Raw genomic sequence first — 19,941 nt, 5'->3', positions numbered from 1 at the left:
AATTTATGGTGTCGTGTCTTTTCTTTTGTGGCACAGGGTCGCCTGTGACCCTCCTGCCTCAGCCTCCCTTAGCGTACTACGCTCGGCTGAGGCTGCGTTAAGGCGCCTTTCCATTACAGAGAGGTATTGTCTTGGGTGCGTTCGCGGATCAAGACTATTACGGTTACCATCATCTTTGTCCCCAAACCTCTTGCCTTCTGGTGAGGCAGGACGCCAGGGAGGACTGCTGGCGCCACTGCGGGCGGCTCGAGTCCCCAAGCCAGACCTGGCGCGGGAGGCTTGGCGGGGTCGGCGGGCATCAAAGCGCGCACCGGCCGCTGCCCGAGGAGGGGCTGCGCGGGCGGGAGGGCGCACAACGGCAGGGCCTACTCTCGCGGTGCCGAGCAGAACAGACCTCGCCCCCCGCCCGTTTTCCCTGGCTCCGAAAAGACGGTTTGGGGGGCGGGGGGGGGGCGGAGGCGCGCCATGGGAGTGCCCGCGTGCCCCCTTGGCGGGCGAGCCAGCTCGAGTGCCCCACGGCTCTCCTCCCGCCCGCGAGGCGGTCTCCACCTCGCAGGTGTCAGTCCGCCGGGCTTGCGCGCTCGCCGCCCCGCCCCCCGCCGCCCTCCGCCCGCGAGTGCGGCGCCGGGGGGCGGGGCCGCGCGGGTCCTCGGCTCGGGCGGGGGGCGGGGGGCGCGGGGCGGCCTCGCCGGCGTCGCGCGCTGTGTGTGTGTGTGTGTGTGTGTGTGTGTGTGTGTGTGTGAGAGGGGTCGCGCGCGCGGTCGGCCGACAGGCGAGTTGAGTGAGGGAGCGAGCGAGCGAACGAGCGACGGCCGGGCGTGAGCGTGTGGGAACGGGAGTGCGGGCGCGGGGCGGGGGAGGGAGAGGGAGGGAGAGGCCGGCCGACCGCGAGGCCGTGAGAAAGTGGGCGAGTGGGCGCGGACGCGCGGCCTGGCTGCGGGAGCCGGCGGCGAGGAGAAAAGGAGGCGGCTCCCAGCATCCCGCCCCCCTCCCCCTCCTCAGCGGACTTCCCGCGGCCCGCGTTAGCTCGGAGGCGGCGGCCTGCGGGGCAGGCGAGGGAGGAGCCGGCGGCCAGGTGAGCGGCAGGCCACCGGGGGCGGCGGCGAGGGCGGGGACGTGGGCCGGGGAGGGGGGGCGCGCGCCTTCCAGCCCGAGGCTTCGGCCGGCGACCCGGAGCGGAGCTCGGCGGCGGGGAGCGGCCGGGGCGGGCGCCGGAGGCGGGTGGTCGCTGGGTACCAGAGTCGGTGGGGAGCGAGGCGGAAGCTGGGAGTCGGCTGCTTGCGGGAGGGGGCGTGAGGCGGTGATCGCGGCGTGAAATTGTCTGGCTTCCCGTGTCGCCGAGGGGGTGTGGTAAGCTTGGGAATGCTGCCTAGAGTAAAATCTGCGGGCTGCTCGCTCGGCAGTCCTCAGGGGTGTGGTTGTCGCCGCTGTCCCTGATTCCTGCGAAGATTTTGATGTGGCCGAGGCAGGAGGATGCTGTGAGCCTCACCCTGATGTTACTACGTCCCTCCCAACGTGTAAAATTTAAAGAGGCGGTCAGCTACTTCCATTAAAACAAACCAAAAAACAAAACAGCCTTCTGAACAAGAAGGAGGTGACTAAATAATTGAATGTTTGACTCTAGGAGAAATGCCCCATCCCCCCAAATAAGATAAAGGACAACTTCAGTCCATTTAATTTAATGTTTTTCATCCCAGGTTTGCCATCTCTGTATTCTGTTCTGTTTGTATTCATGAATAGAGATGGGGCGTTAATTCTGTTTCATCAAGGGGGGTGGGTGGGGGGGAGTTAAGCTGTGTGTAAAGTGAATGTAAATTCATCAATGTAATTTTATTTTTCCAGCAATTGCCTACAGTTTTCCCAGTGTCTCTGAAGTTGGGTTAAATTCCACATCTATGTGGAAAGTGTATCAATGTAGTAAGGAAGATTTTTGTTGTTGTTGTTCTTGTTGGCTTTTTTTCTTTCTGGACATTCTTAATCATTAAATGCCATTTAAGGCTTTTCTCTTTCACAATGGGTAGCTTGAAGGTTATTTCCTCTGTTTTAAAGCAATCTCTTAAGCAATTAATTGACAATACTTTGTAAGATACTTGGAATAAAACAAGGAAATTTCAGTCCTAGATATTGGAGATTTAACTTTTAAAAGAAGCCATCGTTGAACCCTCCTAGTAGTTTCTTGGTTATTTTGTCAAGTGTTTTGAAGTAACCTGTTTATTCTTTGTCAGTATTCTCATTATTTTGGTTGTTAGTTTGGCAGACTTTCTTTTTTCCATCTCTGTTTCTTTCTACTTGTTGATAGCCTCTTTAGGTGCTGGAGTCCATGTGTTTTGTCCGACTCTGACAAAATAATTAAGAGGTGAAGATCAAGTCCTGTCACATAGTCTCCTACTCAGTCAAGAACCACTGCTTAGTCCCCTAAGAAGCTCAGTCTTAGCCCACGGCCCCGCAGCTATCAGTCTGGCTCCTGTTAGTTTACACTGGACACTTTAATGGGAAACATTTTTGAGTCCCTATTGAGTACTTTCACTTAAGTGCTTGCATAGGGAATAGGGGTGGGAGAATGACAAGACCCCCCCCATACCCCCCACCCCCCCCACATTTCGTCTTTGGCAGTTGAACCGCCGCTGGGCCCTGAACATTGAGGCAGGGTCTGAGGGCAAGGAACAGTTTCTTCTTTTTGAGAATCAGTAACTTTGCTCAGGGGGAGTAGGCATAGGGCCAGAAGGTGGGTGGAGGGAAAACTGTGACTACTTGTGAAGAGTGAGGGAAAAACAAAATATAAAGAGAATGGATTTTATTGTAAGTTGCTTGCGATTGATGTTTTGGGAGCACTTTAGTAATGTGGATTCCTAGGGAGGCTTTTCTGGCAGGAGAGTTTACAGAGCATTCTGTAAATGAGATTAAGTCACAAAGATTAAAAATTTAAGAAACCAAAGTCAGTGCTTCAAGAGAGGCTGAGTAAGGTTAGGTATATATGTTAAAGAAACATCTTTCCTTGCTTGGAAATTGCTTGCTTGTCATATTCAGATCTTTGAGAAATAATATGAACCCCCCCCCCCCCCAAATTGCCTGTATCTTAGATCCATGTGCCATTGGTGGCTGCACAGGTTAGGTTTGTAGAAAAGACTTTCTAGCTTCATGGTAATGAACGCCAGGCTGTTACTTTTGATGTTTCCCAGTGTTTTTCCTTTCTCACAATTGGCTTAGGCACAAAAGCTACAATCTAGGCACCCCATTTCCTTAGATACTGGAGTCCATCCCCCCCATGGGCTCCCCCATACTAAAATGCTGTTTTTGTTCTTCCAATTTTAACTGAAAACCAAGAAAACAACAGTACCTCACCCTGCCCTCAGAGTATTTCTCTGTATAACTGGCTGTTCTGGAACTCACTCTGTAGACTAGGCAGCTAAAGAGTTTTGTTTGTTTTTTGAGGTGGGTCTCACTATACAACTCTGGCCTCAAACTCAGGTGAACCAGGTTGCTTGAATTCTGCTTCACAGGTTGCTCGGATTAAAAGTGTGTGTCACCATGCCAGCTGTATTAGTCTCCCACCCCAGCCGCTAATGTTGTACCCGGTGGGGCTTTGTGTATGTTAGGCAAACTATCACCCCCTTTTATTAAGGAAAATTGGAAAAATTAACTATTAATGTTGAAAGTATATTTTTTTTGTTTTGTTTTTTTTTTTTGTTTTTTGTTTTTTGTTTTTTTTGGTTGTTGTTGTTAAGGTGACCAAGTTAAGGTGACCTGACTTGAAGAAATTTAAAGGAAGCAGCCTTCCTAATGCTGTGGCCCTTTAATACAGTGTTTAGCTTACTTCGTCCTTTTTATTCAGATCTAGATCTAGCCATGGAATACTCATGCTGCTGATATGGAGGGAGGCTCTCCCCATTTCAGGTGAACCTTCTGGAAACATGCTCATAGGCACACTCAGATGCATTTCCAAGGAGATTCTAAGCCCAGGCTGACATTGAAGATTAACCATTGCAGATGGTTAGGTTACACTTGCATCGCATGGGGATACACATTGTCTGGTATTTAACTTGTGTTTCACACAGCTAATTCAAGCAGATTTCTTCTCAGTTTTTCTGTGGCAAGTGTGTGTGGTGCTTTCAGAGGCCAGAAGAGGGTGTCAGACCTGAAGCTGGAGTTACAGGTGCTTGTTAGCCAAATCCCACACGGCTGCTGGGAACCAAACCCTGGTCTCCACACCCCACACTTGCGTGTGTGTACACACACACACACACACCTTAATCTTATCCCTTATCTTGGCAATCCGATACGTACTGTGGACTGTGTTACCAGATATTACTCTGTTTTCATAGTTTGCAGTCCGGTTTCATTAATCATGGTACTGTTGTAATTTTGGTTTTTCTTTTTTCTCTTTTTCGAGACAAGGTTTCTCTGTGTAGCCTTGGCTGCCCTAGACTCACTTTGTAAACCAGGCTGGCCTGGAACTCACAGGGACCCGCCTGCCTCTGCCTCCTGAGTGCTGGGATTAAAGGCATCCAGCAGCATGCCAAGTATATTTTTGATTTTTTGAGTCAGGGTTTCTCTTTGTAGTCCTGGCTGTCCTAGAACTCACTCTGTAGACCACGCTGGCCTGGAATTCAGAGATCAGCCTACCTCTGCCTCCTGAGTGTTGGGATTAAAGGAGTGTGCCACCACCCACGCCACAAAACAAAACGTGGAATTGCTATCCAACATATATAAGGCCACTTGTCTCATACTGCTATGCTCTCCCATTTTGGGTGGCATTTGAGTTTTTTGTATTATATCAGAAAACTGCATTTTGGAAGCTTATGTAAGTTTTCCCCAACAGTATTGGTAATTTTACCTTAGATGTTTTGGACTGCTCAGTTGTTAGCTTATTTTGTTGACATAATTTAGTCATCCTCTTGAGCTCCAGTAAATGAGTAGTTTTCAAATGGCTTTATCAAAGCCAGTAATGTCTGGAAAGGAAATCTGGGGGAGGTTTGGCATATTTTGTCTTAAATGTGAGGAGCTACTCTGTGCTTTGTACCTCAAACTTTTCCCCCCCTGAAACTTTGTGTCATTTTCTAGAGATACTTTGTAACAATCCTCTTTAAGTAAACATTGGATTTTTTTTGTTTCAATTTTAGAATTTATTTATAGTTGACTATAGATAATAGACCAAAAGTTGGGAATTTGATAGCTAAAGCTACAGTTTAAGAAAAGGTTAATGTTTTTCTGATTAGAATTGGAAGAATGTAAAATCTTGCAGTTCACTTAGGGTTTTTATTACATTTTTTTCTACTTTTCTTTTATTACAATAAACACTTGGCCATTTTCACTAACTTTAATCATCCATTTTCAGAATATTGACTATGAAACTGAGCCTACATCCATTTGATGACAATTCCTAATAATTTAGCCCCTTGATAATTACCATTCTAGGTTCTATCTCATGATTTTGACTAGTGCAGGTACCTCATTACAAGTAGAACCATGCCTTGTTATTCTGTAATTGTCATCTTTACATTATGTGTTTTATATTATGTCTTTCCTGTGTATATATGTGTACTCTGTGTGTGTGTGTGTGTGTGTGTGTTGTTCCCAGTGGAGGCCAGAAGAGGGTGCCAGATCCTTTGGAACTGGACTGAAAGCAGCAGGTCATCTTAACACTGAGCCTCCATAATTTCTGGCATCGGCATACACCTTTAATCTTAGGAGGCAGAGATAGGCAGATAGGAGTTTGAAGCCAGCCTGGTCTACAGATTGAGTTCCAGGGCAGCCAAGGCTATACAGAGAAACCCTGTCTTGAAAAACAAAACAAACGCTGAGCGTGGTGACAGAGGCAGGCGAATCTCTGAGTCAAGGCCAGCCTGGTCTACAAAGCGAGTCCAGGACAGCCAAGGCTGTTACACAGAGAAACCATGTCTCAACCCCGCCCCCCCCAAAAGAATAAATTTTTGTGTTCTTCCCCTCCCACCCCGCCTGCTTGCCTGCTAGCTCATGTGCCAATGACATTTTAGTTGTTCCTGACATGTAGATATTATGAATAATGCTTCTGTGAGTGTAGATGTTTACAACAAGACCTATTTCGAACCCTGCTTTAATTTTTTTCTTTTTTGAGTTTTCAAGACAGGGCTTCTCTGTAGCCTTGGCTGGTCCTGAACTCACTTTGTAGACTAGGCTGGCCGCCTCACAGCAATCCGCCTGCCTCTGCCTCCCAAGTGCTGGAATTAAAGGCGTGTGCAACCATGCCCGGCTCCTGCTTTAAATTTTGAGTTGAGGGTCTTTGTAGCCTAACTTCGCCTCAGAGTCATTCTTAGCCTCTTTTATGCTGGGGTGTGTGGTCACTCACAACACACAATGCTTCATTATGGTTTGGGCTTGCATTTCCTCTTAAGTGGTGTCAAATTTCTTACTCATGGCATTTAAAGAATGGTTTATTTCACTTGTGTTTATGTGTTTATGCTTGGGCTGGAGGTCAGAGGTACTCTGTTTTCATCCTGGGTCCCAGGGAGGGAATATGGGTCATCAGGCTTATGGCAAGTACTTTTACTGGTCAGAACCTCTTGCTGGCCCACACAGTGACAGTTCAGTATTGAGTTGTTTTGTCTTTGTATGTGCTGACACTATGTCTAGTTCTCTATCTTTAGTTTGGTATCTTCAGGTAGAGTATATCATATTTAAATATTGATTCCGTAGTTGAATCCTTTGTTCATTCTACTTCTTTTTTTTTTTTTTTTTTTTTTAATTTTGAGACAGGGTCTCTCTGTAGCTGTGGCTGTCCTGGACTCACTTTGTAGACTCACAGTGATCTGCCTGCCTCTGCCTCCTGAGTGCCGGCATTAAAGTCGTGCACCACCCCGCCTGACTTCCACTTGTTTTCTTATTTGGTTGCATGGTTAATTTTTGGGATAGAACAGTTTGTTCTTCTAGTAGAATTTTGTTCTCTACGTAGCTCTCTACATAGTGCTAGCTGTTCTGGAACTCACTCTGTAGACCAGGCTGGTCTCAAACTCATATCTGCCTGCCTTGGCCTCTCAAATGCTGGGATAAAGGTGTGAGCCACCACGCTAGGCATTAGTAGTTTTGTTTTGTTTTTTTAAATATAGGAATGCTCAGATGCCATGCAAAAGAAATAGCAACATAAAGAAAAATGATGGTCTTGTTAGTGTGAAGAGAAACTTGTATACACTTGATAATCATTTCTTCTTTTTTAAAATTTATTTATTTATGATGTATACAGTGCTCTGCTTGCATGTACTCTTGCAAGCCAGAAGAGGGCGCCATATCACATTACAGATGGTAATGAGCCACCATGTGGTTGCTGGGAATTGAACTCAGGACCTTTGGAAGAGCAGGCCGCGCTCTTAACCACTGAGCCATCTCTCCAGCCCGATAACCATTTCTTGCTGACAGGTAACACAAGTGGTCAAGGAAATCATAACTTACTAAAACTTTTGAACATGGATAGGGTAAAATAAGAAAGTTAAGTAGCCCGTAACAATTTCCAGATGGCATTGTCATCACGATAAGAGTGTATGTTTTCTTATAAGAGGCCTAGACCAGTGGCTCTCAGCCTTCCTACATGAATCATAGATATCTGTGTTTTCTGATGGTCTTAGGTGGCCCTTGAGAAAGAGTCCGTTGCCCCAAAGGGATCATAATCCACAGATTAAAAACTACTATCCTAGAGGCTCCTGGCTTTACACAGCCATCAAGAGTCAAGCTCCAGTGCAGCAGTGGCTTTGTTAGGGTTGACCTCTGTCCTCTTCATTCAGGTGGGCTGCCAGGACTGTAGTCACAACACCCATATTCTGGTGCATGACGAAGGGAGGGCTAGAGAATAGGCTGCTAAAATATGACTTGTAGAAGCTGCAGTGTAATACTTTAACTCATTCAAGTCTTATTGACAAAAATTAGGACCATATTTAGCTTCAAGAAAGCCTATAGAAGATAGCCTGTTGTTTACATGGCAGTAAACAATTGCCCCTTGATAGTCACTTAAGGAGCAAGTACAGCTGTAACTGGCAGGCTCTGTTATAGAGTAAGGGGTTTGAAATCACTCTGATCTCTACTGCTTTGTCTTCAGATCAGTTATCCAGCCTGTCTGCTAACCAGCTTCACTGTCAGATGAAGACAGGACTAGTTTTGTTGGTTAAATTGTAAAGTAGCATTGTAATTGGTATCTATTGCCACCCAAAATGAGTTTTTTATCCAAATTCTCATTGATGTTCAATCCCGGGGTTTTACATGATGGGAGGCGAGAGCCAACTTCCTATGCCCTCCATGAGCACCGTTGTACATGGCGCCTGTACACACACCGCGCATAAATAAAAATATGGGGTAAGAACCAAGCAATCGAAGTAATGGGCTTCATATGGCATTTAAAAATTGTTGTTGTTATTAGATGTGCATTGATATTTTGCCTACATATATGTGAGAGGGTGCTTGGTCCTTTTGAACTGGATTTATAGACAGTTGTGAACTGCCATGTGGGTGCTGGGAATTGAATTCTAGTGCTTTGGAAGAGCAGCCAGTGCTGTTAACCACTGAGCCATCTCTCCAGCCCTTCATATGGCATTTTATACACATTTGCTCCTACTTGTCACTCCTCACCTCCCCTGCTATGTCCCTGCTTTCTCCATTAGCCCCCTTCCGCTTTTATGTTCCATACATGATATTGCCCTCTCCTCCCCCCACACTTAAGGCTTCATCTTCCCCTTCAATGGCCTCCTTTACAGTTTCATGACTCCTTATATATGCATACATATGAAAATGAAAGCCTAGGATCTGCATATGAAAGAAAACAATATTTGTCTTTTTGAGTCTTGTTAATTTTATATAATACTCTACTTTCCAGCCCCATTTTTCTTTTTAAAATTTACTTATTGTACATAGTGTTCTGTACTGCATGTACACCTACAGGCCAGAAGAGGGCACCAGATCTCGTTATAGATGGTTGTGAGCCACCATGTGATTGCTAAGAATTGAACTCAGGACCTTTGGAAGAGCAGTCAGTGCTCTTAACCTCTGAGCCATATCTGCAGCGCCTCCCCCCATTTTTCTATAAATACCATTTTTTTTTAAAGCTGAATAAAGTTCCACAGTATTGTGTATGTATGTATATATAATATATATTACAATTAATTAGCCACTCATTTGTACTTTGTTCCATTTCTTAGCTCCTTTGAGTTATGTAGAAGCAAACATGGACATGTAAGTATGTATAGTAGGATTTAGAGTTCTTTGGGTATTTACACAGAAGTGGTATGGCTGGGTCATATAGTACATTTTTGTTTGTTTCCCTGTTTGTTTTGTTAAAATCTCCATCCCGATTTCTGTAATTGCTGTACCTGTTAGTGTTCTTAGAGAAGTGAATAACCGTTTCTCTTTTCACCTCTTTTTGTTTTGGTTTTTCGAGATGGTTTCTGTTGTCCTGTTTGTCCTGGGCTCATTTTGTAGACCAAGCTGGCCTCAAAATCAGAGATACACCTGCCTCTGCCTCCAAGTGGTGGGATTAAAGGTGTGCGTCTCTTTTCATCTCATTATTATTGGTTGTTTCTTGGCAACCATTCTAATTGAAGAGATTGAATCAAAAGTATTTTTAATATGCATTTCCCTGAAGGTTCACAATATATTGGCCATTTTTATTTCCTTTTGAGAACTGTCGAATGTCCTTTATCATGCCTCCCTCTCCCCCCTTGTTTGCGACAAGGTCTCTCATTAACCCATTTATTGTTTGGAAGGTTTTTTAAAAAATTATTTCTATTTATATATATATATATGAGTGTCTGCCTGTGTGTATATTGATTGCACCATGTGTATGTTTGGTGCTGATAGAGGCCAGAAGGCATCAGGCCCTCTAGAACTAGAGTCATGAATGGTTGTGAGCCACCATGTGGGCAGTGGGCTCTGTGAAAACAGCACATGTTGAGCCATCTCTTTAACCCAACATATGTGTGTTTGTCTGTCTGTCTGTAAGAGCTTTTGTAGTTGTTTCTATAGTCTGGATATCAGTCATCATCTGAGGTATAATTGGCAAAGATTTCCTTCCATTCTGTAAGGCTGTCTTCACTCTGCTTTGCGGTATTTTTATTTCCATATAATCCTGTTTGTGCTGCTTGTGCTATTGGAATCCTTGGCAAGTTCTAACTTAAGCCTATATTTTGAAGTTTTACCCTATGTTGTGAAAACATAAAGTTTAAGAATTACTCTTGAGCACTGGCAGATCCTATTTATAGAAACTTGAGGAGGCTGGAGAGATGGCTCAGAGGTTAAGAGCACTGACTGCTCTTCCAAAGGTCATGAGTTCAATTCCCAGCAACCACATGTTGGCTCACAACCATCTATAACAAGATCTGTATACATAATAAATAAATAAATGTTAAAAAGAAAAGAAAAGAAACTTGAATCTGCTGGGCATGATGGCTGCTGAGCTAGTTGTATTACCAGCTCTGAAAGTTTTTTTTTTCTTAAATGATTTGAGTTCTTACAACTGAGGACTAAATCGTTAGATTCACTAGATACAGCTTGTAGATTGAGAGGTTTCTGCACAAATATTTGACCATCTGACGTATATAACTAGTGGAGAAGCCTGGTAAGGTGGCACATGCCTTTTAGTCAGGCCTACATGGTGTGACCCTGTTTCAAAAAACAAAGCAACAGCCAAAAACATGGTTGGCAGGATTGATTAGCAGGTATAGATGCTTACTGCCAAGGCTAGCCACCTGAGTTTGGTGGAAGGAGAGAACTGGCTTAGTTAAGTTGTCCTCTGACGTCTGTATGAGTGTATTGGCCCCTAAGTATCCCTCCTAACAACTGTAATAAAATATACTCTCCAAGTCATAGTGTGATAGTGCTATAGGATGGATATGGCAGTAGGCTGTGCGTTTCTAGCACATATAGATTGTCAAAGGAAGGGAGAGTCAGGAAAAACAGTTTTGTTAAACATTTCAGTCCAGAGTATTCTAAGTAGGTAGGTCTAAGAATACATTTTTTAAGTAACAGGAAGTATGAGAGAATAGTGTGGTGGTGCACAAGGGAGTGATGAGTGAAGAGACCAGTAAAATTTAGGCAACACAAAAGTAAAATTAACATTGTGTGCATGTGCGCCTTTGCAGAAGTGCCAAAGGAAGATGGAAGCAATAAATGGTGACTTAAGATTTTGAATTGACTGCCACAGTTAGGAGAGGTATATCAACTCCTATTGACCAGAAAAACAGCAGCTGTATGAATGAGTGACTTATATAATTGTGATGTTAAAAATCCAAATCTGTCAAGATGGCCAACAGCTCATAAACACGTGAGGAGGTGGAAGTTGCAATCTTCGAGCACACTAAGCAGGCTGAAGGTGTGGTGGGAATTTTGTGACTCTTTCCTGTGAGGCATGAGTCTTGGGAGCGGTTTGCACTTTAGCAAGGTCTTCAATTGATTGGATGAGACTTTTACACATCTTAGAAGATAATCTTTAAATGGGTGGATTATAGCTGTGAATCACTTCTACAAAATACCCTGAACATACAGACCAGTATATGATCAAACAGATGGGCATTGTAACCTAGCCGGGCTGATCAAAAATTTCAGTGATCATGATGGGTCCTAAAGCAGATGTAAATTAAGAAATTATAAGCTCAGTGAAGCAAGAGAGGTTGACAGAGAAGTCAGTGACTTCATTTCAGTGCAATTTGAAATTCAGTGATGAGCTCATAATTGGAATGAGATACTTAGGTCCATGTTTCAGTAATAACTAGAATCTTGGTGAAATGACATTTCTAGGTAGCAGAAAGTGGTTTTAGAATGAAAATCTGAGGTTTGTGGACAGGAGAGCCGTCAGGAATGAAGGAGACTCTTGAAGGAGGGCCTAAAACTCAATAGATGAGATGTATTAAGCTACACAACCAATCTAGCTCCCATTTCTCACAGGCAAGTGGATGACATCATTTGAACATGTCTGTAGCCATTTCTAGAATTTTATCATACATTATAATAAAATGATATACAAATTCTGTTCCATATTAATATACATCTTTTTGTATCCACCTAAGGATCCCCAAGGAATTCCAAGGCCAGATACACTCTTTCTTCTAAAGTTACCTTGATCATGATGTTTTATCACAATAGGAAAGTAACCAACACAGATGATGTACATTGTTTACATCTCAATACTATGCCACTTTATGAATGATGTCATTCTCGGGAGTCTGAGTGGTGGCTGCTGAGGCATGAGTGTATATTTTCCTTACCCAGGCTTTATTAAACTCTAAATCTATGTGTTGTAGCTTTATGGAATGAAAAATTTACTGTTAAAATTTATTACTATTTTTTTGTATGTGACTGTAGCCCATGTGTGTGACCCCTGCATATGTCAGAAAAGGGTGACTGGAGCCTACATCTGTAAGATGATAGGTCCTCAGTAAGAACAAGTGCATTTAACCACTGAGCCGACTCTCCAACCCAAAGACTGAAAGGTCTTTTGCTTGGAGTGTGTTAGCATCTGTAGAGGCACATTATGGTTCTCTTCCCTCTTTGCCTTTCTTCATCACCTTTAAAATTTATTTTATTATTTTTGCATATATATTTATATTATTACACACATATACAATAAACTATAGACAGCAAGAAGAACTATGAAACAATGAGGAATTATATAAATGTTCATTCTTCATCTCCTCCTTAAAGGGCTTCACTAGTGCTGCTGTACCTTGCCCCATGTCCCTTATTCTTTTCATTGAATTTTTTTTTGTTTTATTTATTTTTTTAAACTCATCATTCTGTAATGGATAGTTCAAGGATTTTAACTTTGAATTTTGATAATACTTATTAAGGAACTTGGAAATAAGAGCTAGGATGCTAAGCTTAGATCCTAGAGTGTTTTAGTTTAACACTAAGATTGAAAGAAAGGTTGAAAGATTGAAAAAGAAACTACTCTTAGCTTTAGTGTAGTATGAGAACTAAAATTTTGAAAAAAATAAAGTCTTACTCTAAAAGAACCCAGAGCATGGTGTGGTAACATTTGCTTATGTTCCCAGTACTGGTGAGAACAGAGTTAGGGTGGATTGACGGCAAGCCCAGTTTGGCTACATATTGAAATCCCTTTAGAACAAACAAAAACCAAAGCAGTCTTATTACTGATAAAGGAAATAAGTGAAGAAGTTTATTTCCCTTTTCTTTCTTTTTTTTTGGGGGGGGGTGTTGTTTCGAGACAGGGTTCCTCTGTGAAGCCTTGACTATCCTGGAGTCACTCTGTAGACCAGGCTGGCTTTGAACTCACAGCGATCCGCCTGCCTCTGTCTCCCAAGTGCTGATTAAAGGCGTGCACCACTGCCCAGCTAGAACTTCATTTCTTTAGCCTTGTATTCTAGGCAATGGTTTTTTTTTTTTTTAAATTGGCATGCAGATGCTGAGCTTTGCCATGGAAAAGTACTAAATATGTAGCTGGCTCAGCAGTCACAAATATTTGGTATTTTTGCAGAAGACTCAGGTTTGGTTCCCAGCACCCACATGGCGGCTTACAACTATCTGTAATTATCTGCTTTCTTCCAGCCTCCAAAGGTACCAAACATACAAACACTCTTACATGTTAAATTAAAACCTACTTTTTTTCCACTAGAGTTTAGTATTTATGCAGTGTTCCAAAGTCCTTGATACTTAGGAAGAAAGTTGCATAAAACTACAACATTTACTTGTGAAATCCAAGATCCTACATGATCTCATCAACTCATGTGTATTTCTTTTCCATCTAGATAAAATAATTCAGAAAAGGAAGAAGCAGCAGATCCAAGATGTGTAGCCCTGTGGCTGCCAAGCTGTGGTTTTTGACCGATCGTCGCATCAGGGACGACTATCCGCAAAAAGAGATCTTACGAGCTTTGAAGGCCAAATGTTGTGAGGAGGACCTGGACTTTAGGGCTGTGGTGATAGACGAGGTGGTGCTGACAGTCGAGCAAGGAAATCTGGGTAAGATGCTACAAGCATTCTTTTGTGGTGAGTGTGTTTCTGGAATAATGAGGACAAGTCACGTTGTAATAGCCTTGTCGTAAGTGCCGCCACTCACATAGCCAGTCTATTTACAGAGCACACAGAACACTAATATTTTCTCAATTATGACACCTTTAATCCCAGCACTTGGGAGATGGGCAGGTGGAACTCTGTGAGTTTGAGGCCATACTGGTCTACAGAGCAAGTCCAGGATAGCCAAGGCTACACAGAGAAACCATTTCTTTTAAAAAACCAAAAAAGTAAATAAAAATAAGAACAAAATTTAAGTAGCTTTTCTTAAGAAAAGTACCTTTAGCCACTAGAAATTGTGTTGATGAATTAGTCTTCGTGAGGTTCTTATTTCCATTTTCCTTTAGATATTATCTGCAGATCTGACTCAGCACATGGCACATTGTATTTCTATAATGCTTCATGCAGGTGTTCAGAAGATAATGGGCATAGTGGTTCATGCCAGTATTTTGAGGCAAGGCTCAAGGCCAGTCTGAGCTATGAAGTAAGAAAGAACCTGTCCCCACAAACAAAAACAGATATAATAAAACAAACTTTCTTTTTTTTTTCACACCTAAGACAGGGTTTCTCTGTGTAGATCTGACTGTCCTGGAACTCACTCTACACCAGACCTGCCTCTGCCTCCCTAGTACTGGAAGTAAAGGCATATGCTACCACTGCCCAGCACCTTCGTTTTTCTAGTCTTTTAAAAAACGTCTGCTAATTAACCAAGTTTTGGGAGGTAGAATTAGACACCACTAACTGTGCTGGTTGGTCTGTGCGTTCCTGTGAGGCATCTTCATAGCTAGGTTACTTCACACAGTAAAATGCACTTGACTGTTAGCAGAGCAGAGGCGCTTCTTAGCAGGGCTCCTTCACTGATGTATCTCTTGTGGATCCAGGCATTTTAGTCTTAAATTTTGTTTTATTTTGTTGGTTTTTTTGAGACAGGGTTATCCTGTGTAGCCTTGGCTGTCCTAGTCTCACTTTGTAGTCCAGGCTGGCCTTGAAGTCACAGAGATCACCTGTCTCTGCCTCCCAAGTGCTGGGATTTAGTCTTAAATATTTGAAGGTATTACTTTATGTGCACAGGTGTTGTGTCTGTGTGTATGAGTGTGTAGCATGCGTCTGGTGTCTGTGGAGGTCACAGAAGGCATTGGATCCCCTGGGAAGGTTGTGAGCCATCATGGAGTGCTGGTTGTCTACAAGAGCCAACTCTTCACCCTGTATACTATACTAAATGCCATCCTCTTGTAGGGAGGTGATGAAACAGCTTCTTTCACAGATTCTCTCTCCTTTTTATTAAAAATAATGTTCTTGAAGATTTTCCCCCATGGAACATTTTCTTCAGTACATACCTAATTACAAAGCAAAAACCAAACTGTACCGTTACACTAATGTGGAGTTGGTTAGCCCAAACTTGGCCTGTGGGGCTCTGTCCTTGGGCTGCAGTATTCTATTTTTCCTCTTTATCACTTTACTGGCTGTGGTTTTTATTTCAGGCTCCCTGCTTCATCTCAAAGCCACCGTATTTGATAGCAAGGTTCCTTGTTTTCAAAATTGACATACTTGGGTCAAACTCTTGTGTCAACTGACCTATGGGGGGTAGAAAGGGTAACTAAAACAGCCCTTGTCAAACAGGTTAGGAATGCATGCTTATAATGTGGAATGTTGTAGCCCAGACTGGCCTCACAAGTCTAATCTCCCTTTTCTACCCCTCAGTGCTGAGATAAATGGGATGAGGTACCATGTGTGGCTCTCCTAGATGTAATGTACGTGGTATTAACACTTGGTTTTTTTTATGAGCTTTCTGGTCTGAAATGATACCTGACATTAAATTGAGGAAAATTCATAGTTGTTTAAATACTTATGTTTAATTTTCAGTTACATGTAATATCTGCTACAAATGAAATACATTTCTTGTTGCCATCTTGTGGTTTTTTGATAATCTCTTTAAAAAAGAAAAGAAAAAGATTACTTTTAATTTCTAGATGAGTATTATGTTGCCAAGTTCTGAGATTAATTTTCCAGCTAAGTCCAATCTAGTGATGTTTCTACCAAAGTGCCAGAAGAGGGCACCAGATCTCATGATAGATGGTGTGAGCCACCATGTGGCTGCTGGGAATTGAACTCAGGACCTTTGGAAGAGCAGCCAGTGCTTTTAACCTCTAAGCCATCTCTCCAGCCCTATTAATGTTTTCTTAATGCACCATTTTTTGTTTGTTTGTATCTGTTCTTGCATGCTCCCCTTTTCCGTAAAAGGTCTATGCTACCCTCCCTAGTTACTTCTCTCTAGCTTAGCCTGTCTTGGAGTTCCTATGTAGCTCAGTTGTGATTCTCCTGTCTTAGCCTCACTCTCTTGCTCTGGCATCACAGGTGTGAGCTGATATGCCCAGCTTCAGTGTTTAAAATCTGCTGCTCTGTGGCATCTGACTGTTTCTGATCCTCAAACTGTTTTTAACTCTTCTTTTGGTACAATAAAATATCCCAGCAAATATCAACACGTTACCCGAGAAGTGGGTTTATTTCAGCCTACTGTTGAGTCTAGCGTTCCGGACAAGTCAAGGCAGGAACTTCAAATTGCTGGTTATATCTATCCACAGCCAGAGTGAAAGCTGGAATGTTGATTTGTTTGCTTGAACTCAGCTTGATTTCTACGCTCAGGAATTCTACGTAGGGAACGGTGTTGCCCTTAGTGAGATGCACCTTCCCAGGCTAGTGAAGACAATAAGACAGTTCTCCACAGGAATGCCCACAGACGGTTCCTCAGACTCTCTAGACACCAGGTGATTGTGTCAAGTTGACAATTAACACTATGTGACAATGTTTGTACCTTTGCGTCTGGATTATTCCATTTAGCGTGTATTTATTTATTTGTGGAGGGGAAGGGTCTCAGTGTAAACCAAGCCGGTCTGGCACTCACTGTAGTGCAGCCTGGCCTTGAATTTGGCTATCAGAGAGTGCTGTGATTACAGCCTGAGTGACAGCCTGGCTAGCGTAATGATTTCAGCAGAGTTTGATCCCCTGTACTATGTACATATCAGACTTTACTTCTAAAGGCCAAATACTAATGTTTACTCTACATTTTATCTATTTGCATTCACACCAGCAGTGCACAGGGTTCCAGTTTTGTGCATATGTGTCAACTTGTTTGTTTCCTAATGTGTGTGTGTGTGTGTGTGTGTGTGTGTGTGTGTGTGTGTTTCTATGCTATAAGAATGCATAGCATTGATTACATGCCTAGCCCCACTTATCTGATGGTGGCCATTCTAATGAATATGAGATATTGCCTCCTTAGAGCTTTTGATTTATTTTCCCCTAGTGATTAGTGGTGTTGAATATCATTTCAGTTAGCAAAGATCAGTAAGGCATATGGTATACAGGCATACATGAAGGCAAAGTGCCCATATATACAGAAGTAATAATAAATATAGGGCTGGAGAGATGTGCTTTAGAGCACTTGTTGCTCTTGTAGGGGACCAGGCTCAACCCCTAGCACCCAGATGGTGGCTCATGTATGTCCAGGGAAATCTCATTGGCTACAGTGGTAACTGGGCACAGAAAGGTGATTATCTTTTCCAGGGCTAATGGCCTATGTTTTGGAGAAATACATATTCAAGTCCTTTACATTGGCTTGAGGAGAGTTTTTGACAATTGAAGTCTTTTTAAGCATGTTTTGCTTAGGCCTGTGTGTATTTTGACTTCCTTTCTATTTTGGATGTCTGTTTTCCAGCTGGTCACTGCAGCTTGGCCACAGGGCCAAGGCCGGCTCTGCTCCTGTAATGGCTGGCTTCAGATAGCTGCTGTCTTTAGGTTTCCCTGCAGCTTTTCCTACCTGGAAACTTTTGTAGAGGAAACAGAAACCAGCCTTTTAGCTGCATCCTGACAGATGAGAGCACTGCTAGTAAGAAGTGTATTACTTTCCGTTCCCAAGGAGTTATTGTGCTGCCAAGTTCTGTAGGAGTCAGTGCTCCACCTAGAAAGGAGGGCACGGCAAGATAAGAGTCCATGAAATGTGTGTTTTGTTTTTTGAGGCTGTGTCTGCTGTGACTAAGGTTGCTTTCAAATTCAGTATGTAACTGAAGCTAGCCTTGAACCTTTGATCCTCTTGCCTTTACCTCTTAAGTGCTAGGTTTACAGGGGAGTTCCAACGTACCTGGCCCTTATTTAACTTTCAACATGGCTGATTATGTATGTATTTGAGACTATTCTCTCAGTGTAGCTCTGGCTGGCCTTAATTTGTATACCCGGCTGCCTCAAGATCTTCCTGATTCTGTCTCTTAAGTGGTGGGATTAAAGGCGTGCCACATTCTGCCTGACTCTCTTTATTTTTAAACTAATTTTTCTTTTATTTATGTATGGCTGTTTTGCCTGCATATATGTATCACCTTTATGCTTAGTGCCCGAGGAGTCCAGAAAACTGTGTTGGATCCCCAGGAACTGCCATATGGTGCTGGGAACCAAACACAGGTCCTCTGGAAGACCAGCCAGTTAACTGCTGAGCCATGTCTTCAGCCCCATCTCTTGGAAAATACTTCACTTTTTATAGTGAGTAAGTAGAGATCAGTTATGCAGAATAGTTTTTTTGTTTTTGTTTTTTGAGACAGGGTCTCTCTGTGTAGCCTCTGTGTGTCCTAGACTCACTTTGTAGACCAGGCTGGCCTCGAACTCACAGTGATCTGCCTGCCTCTGCCTCCCAAGTGCTGGGATTAAAGGTGCGCGCCACCACCGCCCGACCAGAATAGTAATTTTGACATTGGAATAATTTTTTAAAATGTTTATTGAGTGTTTGTTTGCATCTATATTTGTTTGTGCATCACATGTATGCCTGGGGCACAAAGGGGTCAGAAGGGTGTTAGAAGCCTGTATGTAGTAGGTTGTTGTGAGCTACCACATGAAGTAGAAGGAAAATTGCATGGAGTACATTCTATCTTATTCCTACTTTGTCATCTAGTCAACATCCAAAGCAACCAGATTGTGGTGGTTTGAGCAGTTTGACCTATATCTCATGTATTTCAATGCTTGGCCCATAGGGAGTGGCACTGTTAGGAGGTATGGCCTTGTTGGAGGAGGTGTGTCACTTCAGGGGTAAGCTTTGGCCCACTGTCTCCTTCCTGGGGATCAAGATGCAGAACTCTGAGTTCCTTCTTCTGCGCCTTCTGTCCCTCCTGCGTGCTGCCATGCTTGCTGCCGTGCTCATATTGGCCTAAGCCTCTGAACCCGTGAGCCAGCCCCAGTTCACCATCTTTGTTTGAAAGAGCTGCTGTGCTCATGTTCTTCACTGCAGTAAAGCCTCACTAAAACACAGCTCTTTCTTTCAATAATTTTGTGTTTATATATGTGCAAATAAAACTCATTTCAAAACTTTCCCTTAAAATAAGTTCCTTATATATTTGTACTTTTTCATTTCTGAATATAAATGTTATGCCTTCTCAAAAGTTTACTATATTGCAGTTTACACCGTAATTTAGTTAACAAGTCAGTGCAGACCGTTTGCTTTCCTTAGAGAACAATGTCCCCGTTGCAGTGTGCTTACAGCAAAGTACATTAGACTTTGTGATTCAAGCTTCGGTGTTCATTGTTCTTTATATTATTATTGCTTTTATTACATTTTAAGAATATTGTTTAAATTTTAGATTATGATATAGTTAGATCATTTTTCCTTTTCTTCCTCCAGACCCTCATATACCTTTCTTGATCTTTCACAATCATCTTTCTTTTAACTTTTAATATGTATATGTGTGTGTATTATAGAGAGATGTATCTATATACCTCTATATATAGATAGCTAGATATACAGACACATTCATTCATGTACCAACGATTTATTTAACTAAAAGAGGTATATAGATACATATGCACTCATATTATTAGATACATAAATACAACCTACTCAGTCTGTATAATATTACTTGTATGTATGTATGTATGTTTTCAGTGCTGACCATTGGTATTGGAAAATTGTGTGCTCTTCCCTGGGGA

At 42.8% G+C, this 19,941-nt stretch overlaps 1 protein-coding gene across 1 annotated transcript in view; it reads left to right on the top strand.

The window, feature by feature from the left end:
• Window positions 1-872: 872 nt before the first annotated feature.
• Rimklb (ribosomal modification protein rimK like family member B) overlaps window positions 873-19,941 on the top strand; it is a 33,943-nt gene continuing 14,874 nt past the window's right edge. The window contains exons 1-2 of the mRNA XM_051155301.1: window positions 873-1,075; window positions 13,716-13,929. Coding sequence (XP_051011258.1) covers window positions 13,755-13,929 — 175 coding nt within the window. The 5' untranslated portion in view covers window positions 873-1,075; window positions 13,716-13,754. The remainder of the gene's footprint in view (window positions 1,076-13,715; window positions 13,930-19,941) is intronic.

The sequence above is a fragment of the Acomys russatus genome, chromosome 13 (genome assembly GCF_903995435.1).
Source record: "Acomys russatus chromosome 13, mAcoRus1.1, whole genome shotgun sequence".
Lineage (NCBI taxonomy): Eukaryota > Metazoa > Chordata > Mammalia > Rodentia > Muridae > Acomys > Acomys russatus.
Note: the sequence above shows the minus strand (reverse complement) of the source record. Positions and strands in the feature narration are given on the sequence as shown.